Source organism: Drosophila willistoni (genome assembly GCF_018902025.1).
Source record: "Drosophila willistoni isolate 14030-0811.24 chromosome XR unlocalized genomic scaffold, UCI_dwil_1.1 Seg144, whole genome shotgun sequence".
NCBI classification, from domain to species: Eukaryota; Metazoa; Arthropoda; class Insecta; order Diptera; family Drosophilidae; genus Drosophila; species Drosophila willistoni.
Genome location: NW_025814057.1, coordinates 637,775 through 652,287, shown reverse-complemented (window position 1 = coordinate 652,287; position 14,513 = coordinate 637,775). Strand labels below are relative to the sequence as shown.

The 14,513-nt window shown below is 40.9% G+C and overlaps 3 protein-coding genes across 3 annotated transcripts; all 3 read left to right on the top strand.

Moving 5' to 3' along the window:
- The first annotated feature begins 2,878 nt into the window (after positions 1–2,878).
- LOC6638830 (neurotrophin 1) lies at positions 2,879–9,328 on the top strand. The gene is made up of 6 exons (XM_047012045.1): positions 2,879–3,130; positions 5,617–6,059; positions 6,121–6,989; positions 7,264–7,395; positions 7,461–7,607; positions 7,691–9,328. The coding sequence occupies exons 2-6, from the start codon at positions 5,622–5,624 to the stop codon at positions 9,186–9,188; spliced, it is 3,084 nt and encodes a 1,027-aa protein (XP_046868001.1). The 5' UTR covers positions 2,879–3,130; positions 5,617–5,621; the 3' UTR covers positions 9,189–9,328.
- A 1,150-nt stretch (positions 9,329–10,478) lies between these two features.
- Positions 10,479–11,801, top strand: LOC6638831. Its single transcript, XM_002062531.3, has 2 exons — positions 10,479–11,544; positions 11,602–11,801. The coding sequence occupies exons 1-2, from the start codon at positions 10,479–10,481 to the stop codon at positions 11,799–11,801; spliced, it is 1,266 nt and encodes a 421-aa protein (XP_002062567.3).
- A 1,810-nt stretch (positions 11,802–13,611) lies between these two features.
- Positions 13,612–14,017, top strand: LOC6638832 (pupal cuticle protein Edg-91). Its single transcript, XM_002062532.1, has 2 exons — positions 13,612–13,861; positions 13,950–14,017. Exons 1-2 carry the CDS (start codon positions 13,612–13,614, stop codon positions 14,015–14,017), a joined length of 318 nt encoding a protein of 105 aa, XP_002062568.1.
- Positions 14,018–14,513: the final 496 nt, after the last annotated feature.

Genomic DNA, 14,513 nt, shown 5'->3' with positions numbered 1-14,513 from the left:
GTTCTTCTAGTCTGTATCTAAAAAGCATAATGAAAGAAAAACGTGCAAAATAAGATCTTTTCATTAATGTATTCTCCACAAAATGGAGATAAATAAAACCCCTTTTAATTTTATATGTATGTATGTAGATAAATAGAATTGTACAAATAAATTTATTAAACACAAAATATACCTACTATATTTACACAAACTAATTATGTTTTATTGTCGAGCAGTCTCACTGTATTTATCCTCAATTAAGTAAATCTTATGTACCGTCTCATTAAGCTTTAGTATACAAACATATCACTAACACAAGACACAAGAACCCGCATCATTTCAAGGCACAAGCAGAAGCTTTAAGGATTTTCTCTAGATCTGCAAAAATACATAGTTTTTAACTACTCACATATGTAAAAATTATTCGTTATCCACAATCGTTTCCATTATCCCCGACGGAACTACCTTTTAGTATTGCTTCATCAGGGGGAAACTCCACCTAAGTCGGGGTTCGAACCCGAGAACATACATACATACATATGTATGTATTAAAACAAAATTGTTAAAAATCATAGTGACATATTCACTTTTTATTATGCAACTATACTCTTGTGTTCTGTCGAAACATATTGGCAAAATGGGAGAAGAAGCTAATCCATAGCACTTAATGATTAAATCTAGTATAGGTCTTTACTGTTTTACATACATATGTACAGAAATCATTGAAAGAGAACGGTATACCCGAGAAGCTGGTATCTATGAAAGGGACAGAGCGATTTGAACAATATCAAAAGGCAAGGATTCAAGTCACCCAATCCTTTGAAACTGCAAAATGCTGAAACTAGAAATGATCAAAAATTATATTTGAAAGTAGTTTTAGAACTATTTGTTTGTAGAAAAAATTGAATTTCGACAAAGTATCGATAGTTACTCAGTGGTATCGATAACTGTCAGGGTTGCCACCATTTGATAATAATGGGCGCGCTGATTGAAAAGCTTTTTGAGGCGTTGCAAGTTGAATGCGCAATTTCGCCTGAACAATTAAGGATAAGTCTTAAATTGATGAAATAAATGAAAATTACAAAAATCGTTTAAGGGAAATTTTTAGGAAATTCAAAAATTTCAAATATTGTAAGAGCTTAACTATTATCTAAGGTACCTTAGCAATTTGATACAAACACAACCTGCGATATGGTTGATTACCCGCTGACTTGGATATTTTTAATTTGGAAACTCGATGACCTAGGAAAACCGGAATACAATTTCCGAATCACTGTTGAAGATTTTTAACAGTTTAAGCTAAAACCGAACAGGTATTTGCTCGCATAAATTATTATTTAATTCCGTTGACTATGTTAACTATTAAGAAAATAGAATGAATTGCAGTATTTATTAATTACTTTTACAGCTAGTTAATTGCACAATTTTCTATCTAGTATGTCCATCAAGGGTGCACATTTTAAGCACTGCAGGCATTGCATTTACCACAATTCAAAAAAAAAAAAAGAATAGTAAATAAAACTCAAAATGCATTTTTCAAATTAGCCAAATGCATTGCGGCTTTTCATGCTTGGCCGGTAGCAAAAAACTTATAGTCATTTGCAAAAAGTAAAAATAAAAAAAAGGAAAAACAACAACAGCAACCGAGACCGCATGAAGAGAAGTTGATGGCGTCTGATTGATGACGATGCAATAAAATTTAACGTTAGCAATGCGGTAATATTTTAAATGGACATTAAGATAAAATGCGTAGAGGAGACGTCGAGCATTGCGTTAAACTGCGAGTAAAACGCATTAAATGCAGCCAATGCCGTTTTGGCGCTGTGATTACCTATGAAAGTGTGAAGGAAATTTTTTAAAAATGGCAATTGAAAGTGCACCAGAAATGGTTGTTAGCGGCAACAGGTGGAACTGCCCCCTGAACACCAGCAGCAGCACTAGCAATAGCACATGCACTAACCCGCCTTTAATTTTTACTCAATGATGAAGAAATAACTATAAAGTGCATAAAAGCGAAACGGCTTAAGGTTCGCAAACAACAAAGAGCTGCATCGGTCATTAATAGAAAGAGGGGCAGACCAAAAAGCACACTGAAACAAAATTGAATATTTCATTATTGAATATGAATCTCTTTAGGATGTGTTTTAGTTTAACAACAAAAAATGGACAAAGAGATATAGAAAAGTATTTGAGTTTAATATGGGAACATTATATGTTATAATTTAAATACATAGTGAAAATTTCATTTCAAAATAACCCAATCATATTCCGAATTCGCTAAAAATTTGTAGTCTTTTGTGCCACTGTGGACAAGTGGCTGTGGCAGTGGCAGTGGCATTAAAAGAGGCGGAGGCGCTAAGTTATCACTCAGGGCTATTTTTGAAAAACGAAAGTGTGGTCTGCCTCTGGGTTTATCGCTGCGAAAATTAATTTATCTGTTAGGCTTCACCGTGGATTCGACTTGACCCCAAGGGACCTACCCGTTTGTCTAGCAAATCTCTCTCTATTTATCTTTGAACAGTGGCCGAAAGAAAGCAATTCAGGCATAATAAATGAATTTCCGTTCTTGTTTAGTTGTCGAAAAACGAATGACTTAGAACACAAACTTGCGGGTGAAGTTCTTGTTTAGCAGAATATAAGTCAGCTAACGGCTTAGTGAACTGCGAAATAGAAAAACAATTAACCGAACCAGAAACTTAATACAAACACGTAGCAATTGATGCCGGTCCGAATCGAACAGAACATGTGCCAGAAGGCAGCTCAGCGCAGAGCTGGCAGTAGCAGCAGATGCTTCCCCAGCAAAAACGGTAACGGCAGAAGCCGTGGAAGCAGCACAGGCAGCAGCAACAGCATTAGCGGTGGCAGCTAAAAACAGTTGGCGGTGAGTGTTGAAAGCGTTCAGACGTAGCAAGCGGCAAAAGCTGCAACAACAAGAAATTAAAAGAAGTGTGGCAAAGTAGAAAATCGCTTTGTAAAATCCGATAATTGAGACGCGTTTTAAGACTACAAAAATTTGCCTAAGTCAACAAACTGAATAAAAAAACTACACCTAAATTAAATCTGAGACGCGGCTACGGCCGTCAAAAGTGAAAATTGGTTGAGGGAAACTTGTATCGCGGTTCTTTCTAGCGAGGTGTCAACAGGAAACAAGGTGATTTCTTGTCTTGCTTATAAATTAATCATAAAAAAACACAAACAAAAAAGAAAAGCAAAGAAGAGGCCGCAGAAGAAGTACAACAAAATCGAAAATGGAATTTTAAAATACTTTTATGAGGTGTATTTTAGCCAAATATGTGAAATGGAAACAACTTTCTAAAAGAAACAAAACACAACAACAACGCGACGCACCAAAAATTTGAATTCTGTTGTTTTTTTTTTGTGTTTTTTATTTTTTTGTTGTGTTTTTTCTTTATTCTTTACGCCTGAGGAAATTGTGTCAGCGTTTTGTGTATGCGTGTGCCTGCGGTAGTGTGTGTCTGTGTATGTGAACGCATTTAAATACATATGTGCTCAAAAGCATCAAGTTTGTGGCCTAAGTCTTTCGTTTAGGGCCCGGCGAATTGAATTTTGTGTTGGGCTTCACGATTTGTCGATAGATACAGCTATGGTTTATATGTCTGTCGTTTTACCAATCAGAAATCTCTTCAATATATTAAATCTCCCTGTGGTCTAGTGGTTCTGCGAGTTCGGTTTACTGGGTTAGTCGGTTAGCACCTAGTTGTGTCTTTGCTGCTGTTGCTGCTGCGGCTGCTTATGGGATTCTTTCTCTTAGCCACAGTTGCCACTTTCTTGAGCCAGCGCCAATGCTTATTTTTCTCTTATTGCCTGCGCTTTGATTTTGTTGCTGCGTTTTGTTGCTGTTGTTGTTTTGTATTTTGAGTGGCCTCGTTTCTCATTGCAACGCACGCAAATTACCAGTTAATTAAAGTTGGCTAAAAAAAAGCACATATACACCAACAAAGAGATGAAGTATTTTCAGTGAAATTGCTACACAGCTGCACATTGGCAAAATTTTTGTACACCCACACGAATTTCGAATTTGAAAAGTCTGGGAATCACATACAGCATGTGGGAATCATTGGCTTAATTTGATTTATGACACTATGGGTTTTTTTTTCCAGTATCCCAATGTGGATGGCACATTGCATCTACGTCTGGCATGGCATCGTGCGGCATCGTGTGGTATATGCAAAAGGCCACACAAAACCAGAAGCGCTCAGCTCTTTCACTCGCTATTAGCCGCTGATGCGCAGGTGTGCGAAATAAATTAAAGCCATCCTCACGATTAGGCAGCCTGAAGGAGCTGCAGCATCCATTCAATTATAAAGACAAAGCCAAACAAACGATGCTCGCAAATCGTTGCTGAAGTTGTGTCTTGTGCTCATAGGTTACGGTGACGGCAGTGGCAGCGTCTCCTGTGCTTTTGGCAAATGTTTATTTTGCTGGCTTGCCTGCCTGCCTTCTTCTTTATTTTGTTTTGTTTAAATTGTCAAACATAGGCATACCCAAAAGATTGCGCCGATCACAGTCGAGACAGCGACAAGTTTTCACTTTTCAATGGCGCAAAAGGTCACCAGGCATCTTTGACTGCATCTAAGCTGCATCTGGTAACAGCCTCAAGGAGCCACTCCTCCTCACTTGTTTTCCTTTACCTTCTCATCCTTCAATGGGTGTAGTTAACATTTAGATTTGTCAGGTCCCACGATAATAGGTTAGACTTTCCTTTGCATTTGCATTGGCTAAGGTGTACAGAGAGAAAATCAATGCACACACAATCTTAGGATAAACCATGCTTATACCTGAACAATAAGGAAGCCAGTAAATAATTCATGAAACGGTAATAACCACAGTTCAAGTTTACCCACCCTCACATTCACATTACGCTTGTATAACGCAAATGGCAGCAATATTTGTTTGGAACCTGTGCTGGATGAAGTTGGTTAAAAACCATCAAAAACGACTTGTGTATTAAATATTTCAGTTTCAATTTTAATTGATTCATTAGTTTCAGCAGTAAAAACTCGACGTAAACTTTTGTCGGCAAATCTATACGGCCAACACGTTTTTGTATTTTTAGCGAAAACAGCTGAAGTTGAAGATTCATGACTAATATAGAAATCATTTACATGGTTTGGTAGATCTCATTAACCCTATGACAGCAACCGGCTGACAAGCATGAACCACACCAACAACAAGAGCAACAACAGCAAGAAATAGCTTTTTCAGTTTGTTCAGCTGCTTCACGCCTTGTTGGGCAGTCGACAATGACGATGGCAATGTCTTTGCCGTTTTTATCGTCACCGTCAGCATTATATTACCTCAAGCCAAAGTATAAGCTGCGGTAATAGCCAGGCCAAGATGTCGTCTTTTGATGATACGGTGGAGCTCCCGATAGTGCTTCTAACATCCATTACAATTGCTTATGCTCATGTTAATGGCTTTTACTTTCAACGCACTTCCGACAAAACAATAATAGAGTTCGCTTTTAGCTTAGAATGAGCCGTTTGAGAGCGTGTGGGACATAAATAAATAGTGCTTTTATTCGTATTTTTGTTGTTGTGAAATTAATTCATGTTTAATAACTTTCAAATGACAGTGAATGACCTAAAGTTCCCATCAACTTTCATTCGTTTTTAGGAAAAATGAAATCACGTTGCCTCTTCTGGGCCTTGCTCCATTGTGTACTGTATTTGGATCTAGTCAGCGGCACCAACATTAATGGGGATGATCTAATGGATTTCGATTTTGCTGATACGCCTGATACAACAGACTGGCAGCTGGACGACGCCGAACTACAGGGTCATGATTCAGAGAATAAAATTGATAATAATATGCTAGACTTTAGTGTGGACCTTAATGAGCCAGAGCCAGAGAGGCACCAGGTATCACCCTTCGACTGGCGCGAAAAGGTTCTACGCAATGCACTGGCAAAGGCACTCACTGATGAGGAACTCCGTCAAAAGTTCGTGGAAGTAATGCCCATACTAAGAGTTTTGTCCTCGCAGCAACGATTGGCTCTATCGGCATTGATTTCCGCCCAAATGAACGCTAAGCAGGGACAAGAACTAAGGCTAGAGCAGGTGAGTATTCCAGAATGGGAGTTTACTTTTATTTGCTGATCTTTGTGTTGATCTATTGCAGGTTCGCATGATGTTTGGCGACGATAAGAAGCTTCTGCTGCCCATTGTCTATGATCTAGCTAATTTGGTGAAGAACTCAGCACGGAAATACATTAATCTTGGTACTGATCTAGCGGCTGCAGCATTGCTTAATCGTAGGCAAGATAAATTAACGGAGGAAGAGAGTGATCACGATGACAACGTGGGTACTATTGATGTCAGCGCCATGGCAGAGGAAGACCCCTCCTCCTCTTCCTCGTCGTCGCTGGAAGATTTTTTCGATGAGATGCAGGCTGAGGTTTTGGACCCACAAATTATTAACGAAGCCTTACAGTCCGATCTGCGGAATAAAACCAACCAGTCTCACAAAAAACGTGTACGGCGCTCGCCCAATGAGTTCATTCATAAGCTGACCCGCTCGGTTCCTGCCTCGGTCAATGAGCAGCAGTTAATGGGGGGTCTGGCTGGACGAACTATCAAATTGAATACCACAGCATTCCAGCAGCCCACTGACCCGACAACGGCAGCTCCATCGCCCTCAGTACAAACAGAATCTTATATGGAAATAGAGGATCTTGCCTTTGCAGGGCTAAATGGAACCGAGTTGCCTTTGAATGGCGCTGATAGGCGTAACACTACAATTAACGAAGATGAAAATTTGGAGCCCCTTCCTAATCCAGAAGAGCTGATAGCAGGTCCCCGATATCGCATGGGCAGTAGCAAGCGACCCAATCAAAAGGTGGCTATTAAGCGGAAGCGTGTGCAATATCAGTCAGGACGAGGCAGACCGAAGACATCGGCCAGCTCACATAATCCTGTTGTGGCGCCCCCATACAAGAAGTGTGAACGCTTCACTAGCCACATGTGCATACGCACAGATGATTATCCACTGTAAGATCTATAAAACCGTTTTACCACCCCGCATTCCCCCTTCACCCACACAATACACTCCTCCTGATCCTAGTCTACTTTAGTAAATTGAATAGCTTAAATAAATGTAATTTATTTGATTCACCTGCGTAGTCCCTTGCACTTACAAATCATTTTGGTTAATGGTTGTTCGATGGTTTTGGTGTTTCGGTGGTCGCTTTAATATCTCCCCTCAGTAGGTCATCAGCTAAATGTTTTTCACCCCTTTCATCCATCACTGGCATCATTGACACAGTGATCAAATTATGGGCAGTATTCGTAGGCATAAAAATGCCATGTCCGCCCTTCTAGCCGAGTTCTATGACAAACCTAACAACAATTTGGAATTCGCCGATGAGTTCGACGATTATGTGATAAACAAGAAGCGGTGAGTCGATAAATTGATTACATTATACCAACTAAAGTAATTTTATTTTGTTTTTATTTTGCCAGACGTGAAGATGAGGGCTCAGCTGGAGGCATGTGTCAGAGTGTGGTGCGCTATGCCCGACCCCAAAAGGCAAAGTCTGCTTCGGGAGAGTGGAAATTCATAGTGAATACGGGACAGCATACTCAAACTCTGCGGCTTGAGAAGTGCAGGTATCTTCAGTCATGTGTACTGCCATCTCATCTAATCCCTGTACCTCTCACTCTATTTCATTGTGTTTTCCCTTTCTCTTCAGCAATCCCGGTGAGAGTTGCTCATATCTGGCCCAAACTTATCGTTCTCATTGCTCCCAGGTCTACAACTATCATCGCCTCTTGAGCTGGGACAAGGTACGCGGCCTTCATGTGGATATCTTTAAGGTGCCCACTTGCTGCTCTTGTCAGGTTGACGGCTATCGCCAACAGTTTCCGCCGCTCTCCTCTATTCAAGCTAAAGATTACTCGCCGGGGTCCAGCTATAAGCTGGATAATGGCAATAGCAATGGCTACAGCACTATTAACGAGGACGATCTTGATTACAACGATGAGAGCGAAGAAGATGAACTCGGCCTTGGCTATGGTAACTACAATAGTCGCGATACCAACGAGTTGTACTCCAGCAGCAACAAAGTGCGTAACAAGACCCCGGCTCCGGCTAGTTTGGGTCCTTATCTAAGTCCACCCGACGACGAAGAGCAATATGCAATAGGCTCCAGTTACAAGAGCCACAAAAGTCACAAGAGTAGCAGTAGTAGCACCGGAAGTGGTGGTAGTCTGCCTCTAGCTAGTTCCAGTTCGAAAAAGTACTACAGCCAGGTCAGCCGACGTCGGCCCCAGCATACTGAGGCTCGCGTGGATCTGGATTTGGCTCCAGCACCTAGCGAGCTGCACACTGATCAAGAGGTAAACGTATTTGCCGGCCCACCGCTGGCTGGGGAAATGCCGAGAATACCCCTCAATCGCAAGCGTATTTATACCTCCACCCATACAGCCACCGCAGCATCTTCAACATCATCCTCATTATCACCGTCTGGAGGAGCAGGAGCGGGATCAGGAGCAGCCCGCATACGCATACCTCAGACCACAAGCACCAGTCTTCCCGCCCGAACAGGAACTGCCGCAGCAGCCGCAGTCGGCCCAGCAGTCAGTAGTGCCGCCCATGCCCATCAAACAGTTGCATCACCTAACCCTGCCGTCGTCCAGGGCCAACGTACCAAGTCGCGACCTCGTTTCTATGCGCCCCACGCGACTGCGTCGCCCACCCAGTCGATCATCGCCAGCCCAGCTAGCTCAGCGGCGTCATTACCGACAGGCCACCATGAGCAGCAGCAGCAGCATCAATCGACGGCACTTCCCCAACAACCGGCGTCCGTTAATTACCATGTGAACTCCATTTACGGCGGTGGAGTGGCAGGAGGTGTCGAAGTTGGAGGCTCTCATAATGGTACCAAACGGGTTAACTACAATTATCATCCCATTATCGATTTCTTTGAAAAGAACAGACGGACGGAGGCAGCTGTAAACCATGAGAGAGACTACGATACTGAAGAATCTCGCCTAGTGGAACAGCGTGTCTATCCAGGAGTGGGTGTGGGTGTGGGCATGGGCAAAAACACAGCTGGCATCTATCAGCATCCTATTCCAACAACTTCGCATGAACGTCGCATGGGATTTGGTTCTGGTGGCTTGGGGGGTGCCGGGCGGCCTGGTTTTGCCAATGACAATGCCTGGCAGCCAATGGTTGTGGAGCAATAGATTAAGTCGCATGATTCCCTCAAGCCTGTCGTCCATCCTCCACAAGCCCTAACCTCTAACGTATTAACCAGCACTGAATGTTGCGATTCTCTATTTAAATGCCGGCCTTATATTGCCTGGGAATCGTGTTTTGGTAGTTTCCCTAAAAACAGTTTCTTACTTAATCTTAATTAACTTATTATTTAAAACTAAAACCTTAAATTATTTATTTATTCCCTTTTTTTTGTAGTGAGTAGCTAAATGTGTGTCTGAAGTGCCCCTCTTAATTGGGGTTATGATTTTGTTGATTGGGATGTTTTAGAAATAAAGTTAATTTATTATAAAAATCAAAAAAGGAGTTCGGTCTGATTGTGGGGTACTGCATAGACAAAGAGAATTACGATTTAAAAACATCCCTTAAAGTATGCCCTCAAATTTTGAAGAAGCTTTACTTTAAAATCATTTCGAGAAATAATATCATTAGTTAATTAAACTAATTTGAAAATGCCAATAAGGACAAATGAGAGAGGAAGTTGAAACACAGAGAATCATTGTTAATTTGACTTCCGTTATGGCATATCTTATATTTATTTTGTGGCATCTTTTAGGCGAGAATGCAAAAATGATTAAAAAAAAAATTGAACAAATTAACGGTTGATGGTTGAGGCGGACGACATTTAATTTGAAATCATTAATACCATTTTCCAAGTGTGTAGGAATATTTATTGATTTTGGGAGAGTTCAAGTTGAGGGTCAGCCTACTTACTAATGAGATGTACACTTGAAAATTAATTTCAAACTAGTTTTGGACGACTCTGAAAGTTGCCGTTGCTGATATGTGCCAAACGACTCGGCCTAGCCTGTTTGCATATGCAAAGTGGGTTTCTAAAGCGAAAGAGACTCAATCTGCGACGTTGACCAGTTATAACATTGCAACGTTATAACGTTGCAACGTCATTCGTGTTGCACATTTGCCAGTTTCGCTTTCATTTGTTGCCGAAGCGAACCAACAAAGGCGAAGACGATGACGATGGTTTTAAAGAGAAACGGCTGGCACATGACCGTATCTTTTGCATCTGCATCCCTGACCAAAGACCAATAAAACTGGAAAAATTGAAAAAACGCTGAGGAAATTTTATAAAGACCCAATGATACAAACAATTTCTGTGCAGTTTTAGAGCAGCCATTGACAGCAGCAAAGCTACCGCCACCGCGCGTGAAAGTGAAAATAGAGAGTGAGAGTGCAAAGCAAAAGCAAAGTGCAACATATTCAAGGCCATTTTCACGGTAATGGCAAGGAGTTGCAGCACAATGTTGTTGACACTTGTGTTAGTCATACTGCCTCTAAGTTGTTTTTGTATTAAAATAGAGGGAAATAAGGCTGGAAAGGACTCACCAACCCTACCACCATCCCCACCCAATTATCGGATATCCAAGCCAGAGCTTAAGAAGCCGTTGCAACGAGTGCCTCCCCATCTGCAGGATATCCGGCCAGGCTATGTGGATGACGATGCTGGAGATGTGATACGCATTATAGAGCCTCCGCAGCACTTCCAGCAACTAAAGAAATTGCGACAAAGGCAGCCCCAGCTACGTCCAGAAGCAGCAGCATTGGTTTGGGAGCAGCCCCGTAAACTGAGTAGTAATCGATTCCCTCCATCCCAGCCAACTAAAACTGTAGACGGAGATCTTCTCACACAAGAAACTCAAAATAGTTTACAACTTCCCATGGAAATTTTAGCTTCAGTACGAAAAACTGAACGCCTGCTGCAGCGTCAACATCAGAAATTGCCACCTTTGGTGCGTCAGCGGCACATACAACGCCAGACGCATACATTAATAGCCCAGAAATCATTGCAAAATCAGATCTATCAGCGCGGTCAGCACCAGAGACTAAAGGCTGTTCTCAGTCAGAGTCAAGCGCTGGACCACAAGCGCAGCAAGCGTGTGAAAAGAGAGGAGTACGATGTTCAGAAAGGTCTAAAACTGGTGGCTCATATAGGTGAACTGCTAAAGAACGCAACTGTTTATCTTCCCGAAGAGGCAAAAAGGACATCGGGAAATTACCTCCAGAGTTGTGGAAATGCAACCAACTGCGACAGTCGACGACGTCGCCAACGTCTATTCAAGCAGTCAAAGTCAGCCGAATGGCAGTGGCAGGGAGAGAAACAGCAAAAGGGGCGTAACTTCCGTAATGGGGCAACTACATCTGAAACAACATCAACAATCAAACCAACAATAATAATACCAACAACAGCACTTCCAAAAGCAACTACATCGTCATCATTTACCATTTCAACTACTTCCGCTATACCATTGGCTAGCCGTTTGGTAAATTCACGCAAATCGCCAAATAATAACCGCAACAGCAACAACAGTTCAGGCGAATCACAAACTTACCTGGACACAGTCCGCCGCAGCAGCGATACCTCAGCATCTGCCTCTGCTGTGCTCTATGCGGATGTAATGACAAATATACGTAGTTTGTGGCAGGAGCATGATTACTTCCAACAGCAATCAAAAGCCATTCAACCTGACCAAATCACAAATAATACCAATTATCAATCACTGGACATGTATTTGAAGGAGCTTGATAAGCAGACCAAGGAATTGCCTACACCAAATAGCCATTAGATAGCGAATGTCTAATTAATTGTTCACCAGTTAAGAATAATGGCAACAACGATGAAGAGTATATAAAAACTTATTTTTTTATTATTATTTATTTTTAGGCTTAACGAGAAGTGTTTCAAAACTATAATAATTACACTATAATAAAAGTTTCTTTACGAAAAATATACGAAATTTTATATTGTAAATAATCAATGCGTAAACTAGTATGTTTTCTTAAATTAGAGCCTATATTTGTCACTAAATGTTTATATTATTTAATTTTATTTTGGTACGGCAACAAATCAAAATCAACAATCAATGGCCCATCGTCTCAGTCTCTATCATTGTCTCCGTTCCCGGCCCCCTCCCCGAATTCGTACCCGTTTACCCTCAACTGTGAAGACCTCTCTTTTAGATTCTTTCTGTTGCCCAGTCAAGCATTTCATTTGGCTAATTACAAGCATCTCGAGTCACAAGTTCTTGGTTAAAGCGGCAATTTAGATAAGCAAACTGGCAATTAGCTGGGTAGCCAAAAACAAAAAACAAACAACAACGAAAAACAGAGAAAAAACTTTGGCTTTCTGGGGTCTTTTAACGTGCGAAACGCATTGTCTTAAACCCTGACCCCGGGCAACATGCAAACATGTGAGAAATTTAGCTGCTAATTGTGATTGAGCTACATGAGTAGCGTATCGTACATGGTCGCAAAGACTATTACAAGGCGGAAGGATGGAAGACTTTAGGGAATATAAATAAGTTTAACCTTTTGCTCTCTGGTTCCGCTTGCTGATTTTTTTCTTCTATGTCTATGATTATATACATTTTACACATATGTATGTTAACTAGCTGGCCAACTATCCAACTAGTTTCTTTCAACCAAACTGACATGCAAATAAGATATTTTAGCATTTATCTAAATTATTTTTATGGGTATAGATGCCTTTTGCTGTTACATTTTGAGCACTTTGAACGATATAAAATTTTCATTTCCATTTATTTCATTTTTGGATAATGCTTGAAATTTTGTGGATCATTTTTATGGATTTAGAATGTTGTCTAGCCACTTTGGCAGGTAGTTTTATTTATTGGGCTCGTGTTAGTTTTTGTTGAAGGCGGTCAAAATTAGAATTCGAAATTAATTTCTTTGTAGGGAAAAACCAGTTCTTTGTTTTTTTTTTTTTTTTTTTTGTGCGAATTATGTAATCGCGTAGGGAAGATGTTCCTAGACGAAGGAGAATGAGAAAGACGCTAAGATTCTTCGGACTCAGACAAATGTAATCATAGTTAAAGAAACAATTAGCAGAGTTTACTAGATGTTTACCTATTGTTGATTGTCCATTGCGACATTGACCCCACATGCAAAAGGGAGGTGGAGGAATACAAAAAGCGCATGTGAGCAATAGAGAAAGAGATGGAGGAGCGATTTTAAAGCATTGTAATTAGCAGTCGGTCATGCAAGAAATAAGTAGAAGCTACGATAGACCCATGCTTCATTGAAATATTGGTGGGTGGTAAAGCGGGGGCGACGATGATGGCGGTGGTTGTGGCAAGGGAGTGGGCCAGTGGCACAGGCTTATTGTTAGAAGCGCACTTAGTTGCCTATTTGAAAGAGAGAGAGAGAGACAGAGAAAAAGAGGGAAACGATGTGGGGGTGATTTTCGTAAAGGAAAATTTCAGACAATTGTTATGTCGCCGCTGCGCTTAGATGGCAAACGTTGCAAGAATCGTTGTGGCCATTATATAAACAAGCAGCACGACTCTAAAAAGCATCAGTCGTTGTAAGCTCCAAGTGGCATTTGCAACCATCCCGACAAACAAACAAATTATCAACATGGTGCAAGTTCGTTTTATTGGCCTGCTGTTAGTCTGCTCGATGCTGGCGTATTTCCTGCCTGGATTACAAGCAGCCCCAAGTCCACGTCCTCAGGAGGAGCCCAGCGCCGATCTGGAAGCAGGAGTAGCCGATGAAAAGGATCTTGAAGGAGCAGCTTCCTTTGGCTACGGATATTACAGTTCACCTTATTTGGGCTATTACGGTGGTGGTTATTGGCCACATTACAGCGGCGGCTACTATGGATTGGGTGAGTTTGGTGAGTGGTGCTAAAAGAAACGGGTAGTGAGGCAAGTGCACTAAGTTTGTATTTAATCGTTGTTCTTTTTCCCGTTCAGGCTATCCCTATTATGGCGGCTACTATGGACTCCACCATCATCATGGACACTACGGACATTACTACTAGGCCAGATTCATCTCAGATTCAATCTATGCACTAAGAGTTACGCACAAGTCTCAATAGATGATCGCAAGCACTTTAGCCACAATTTAATTGCACAAGGATAATTGCTTTAATTAAGCAACAAAATCGCAAAAAAAAAATGGTATATAGTTTATAGTTCTACATGATAATTTTCAGCGACATGCATCTGACGAAAATAACAACAACAAACAGTGTCAGTCAGCACATCTAACTGGTTTCCCAGTGGCTTCTGTTATTGCTTCTCTTTTTTTTTTTTTTTTTTTGTATCTTTTTTATGAGCCGCGTCTCTATCACCTAGAGAACCATTTAAACATATATCATATAATTAGTACTGTAGTCTGTCGTAAAAAACTTTGCAGTAAAAAACGTTGGTACAACTCGATCGAAATAAATTCCAACCACATTTAAATTTTAAATTGATTTCATAAACATTTGTTTTATGGTTAAACTAATTAATTAGCTTTTAGGCTATTTCAGA

Excerpts from the sequence above, each read along its gene's own strand:
- LOC6638830 (XM_047012045.1), top strand. The coding sequence starts at position 5,622 with ATGAAATCACGTTGCCTCTTCTGGGCCTTGCTCCATTGTGTACTGTAT. Across the intron at positions 7,396-7,460 it reads TATGTGATAAACAAGAAGCG|ACGTGAAGATGAGGGCTCAG; the intron begins GTGAGTCGATAA and ends TTATTTTGCCAG. Across the intron at positions 7,608-7,690 it reads CTGCGGCTTGAGAAGTGCAG|CAATCCCGGTGAGAGTTGCT; the intron begins GTATCTTCAGTC and ends CTTTCTCTTCAG.
- LOC6638831 (XM_002062531.3), top strand. The coding sequence starts at position 10,479 with ATGTTGTTGACACTTGTGTTAGTCATACTGCCTCTAAGTTGTTTTTGT. Across the intron at positions 11,545-11,601 it reads TAACCGCAACAGCAACAACA|CATCTGCCTCTGCTGTGCTC; the intron begins GTTCAGGCGAAT and ends GCGATACCTCAG.
- LOC6638832 (XM_002062532.1), top strand. The coding sequence starts at position 13,612 with ATGGTGCAAGTTCGTTTTATTGGCCTGCTGTTAGTCTGCTCGATGCTG. Across the intron at positions 13,862-13,949 it reads CGGCGGCTACTATGGATTGG|GCTATCCCTATTATGGCGGC; the intron begins GTGAGTTTGGTG and ends TTTCCCGTTCAG.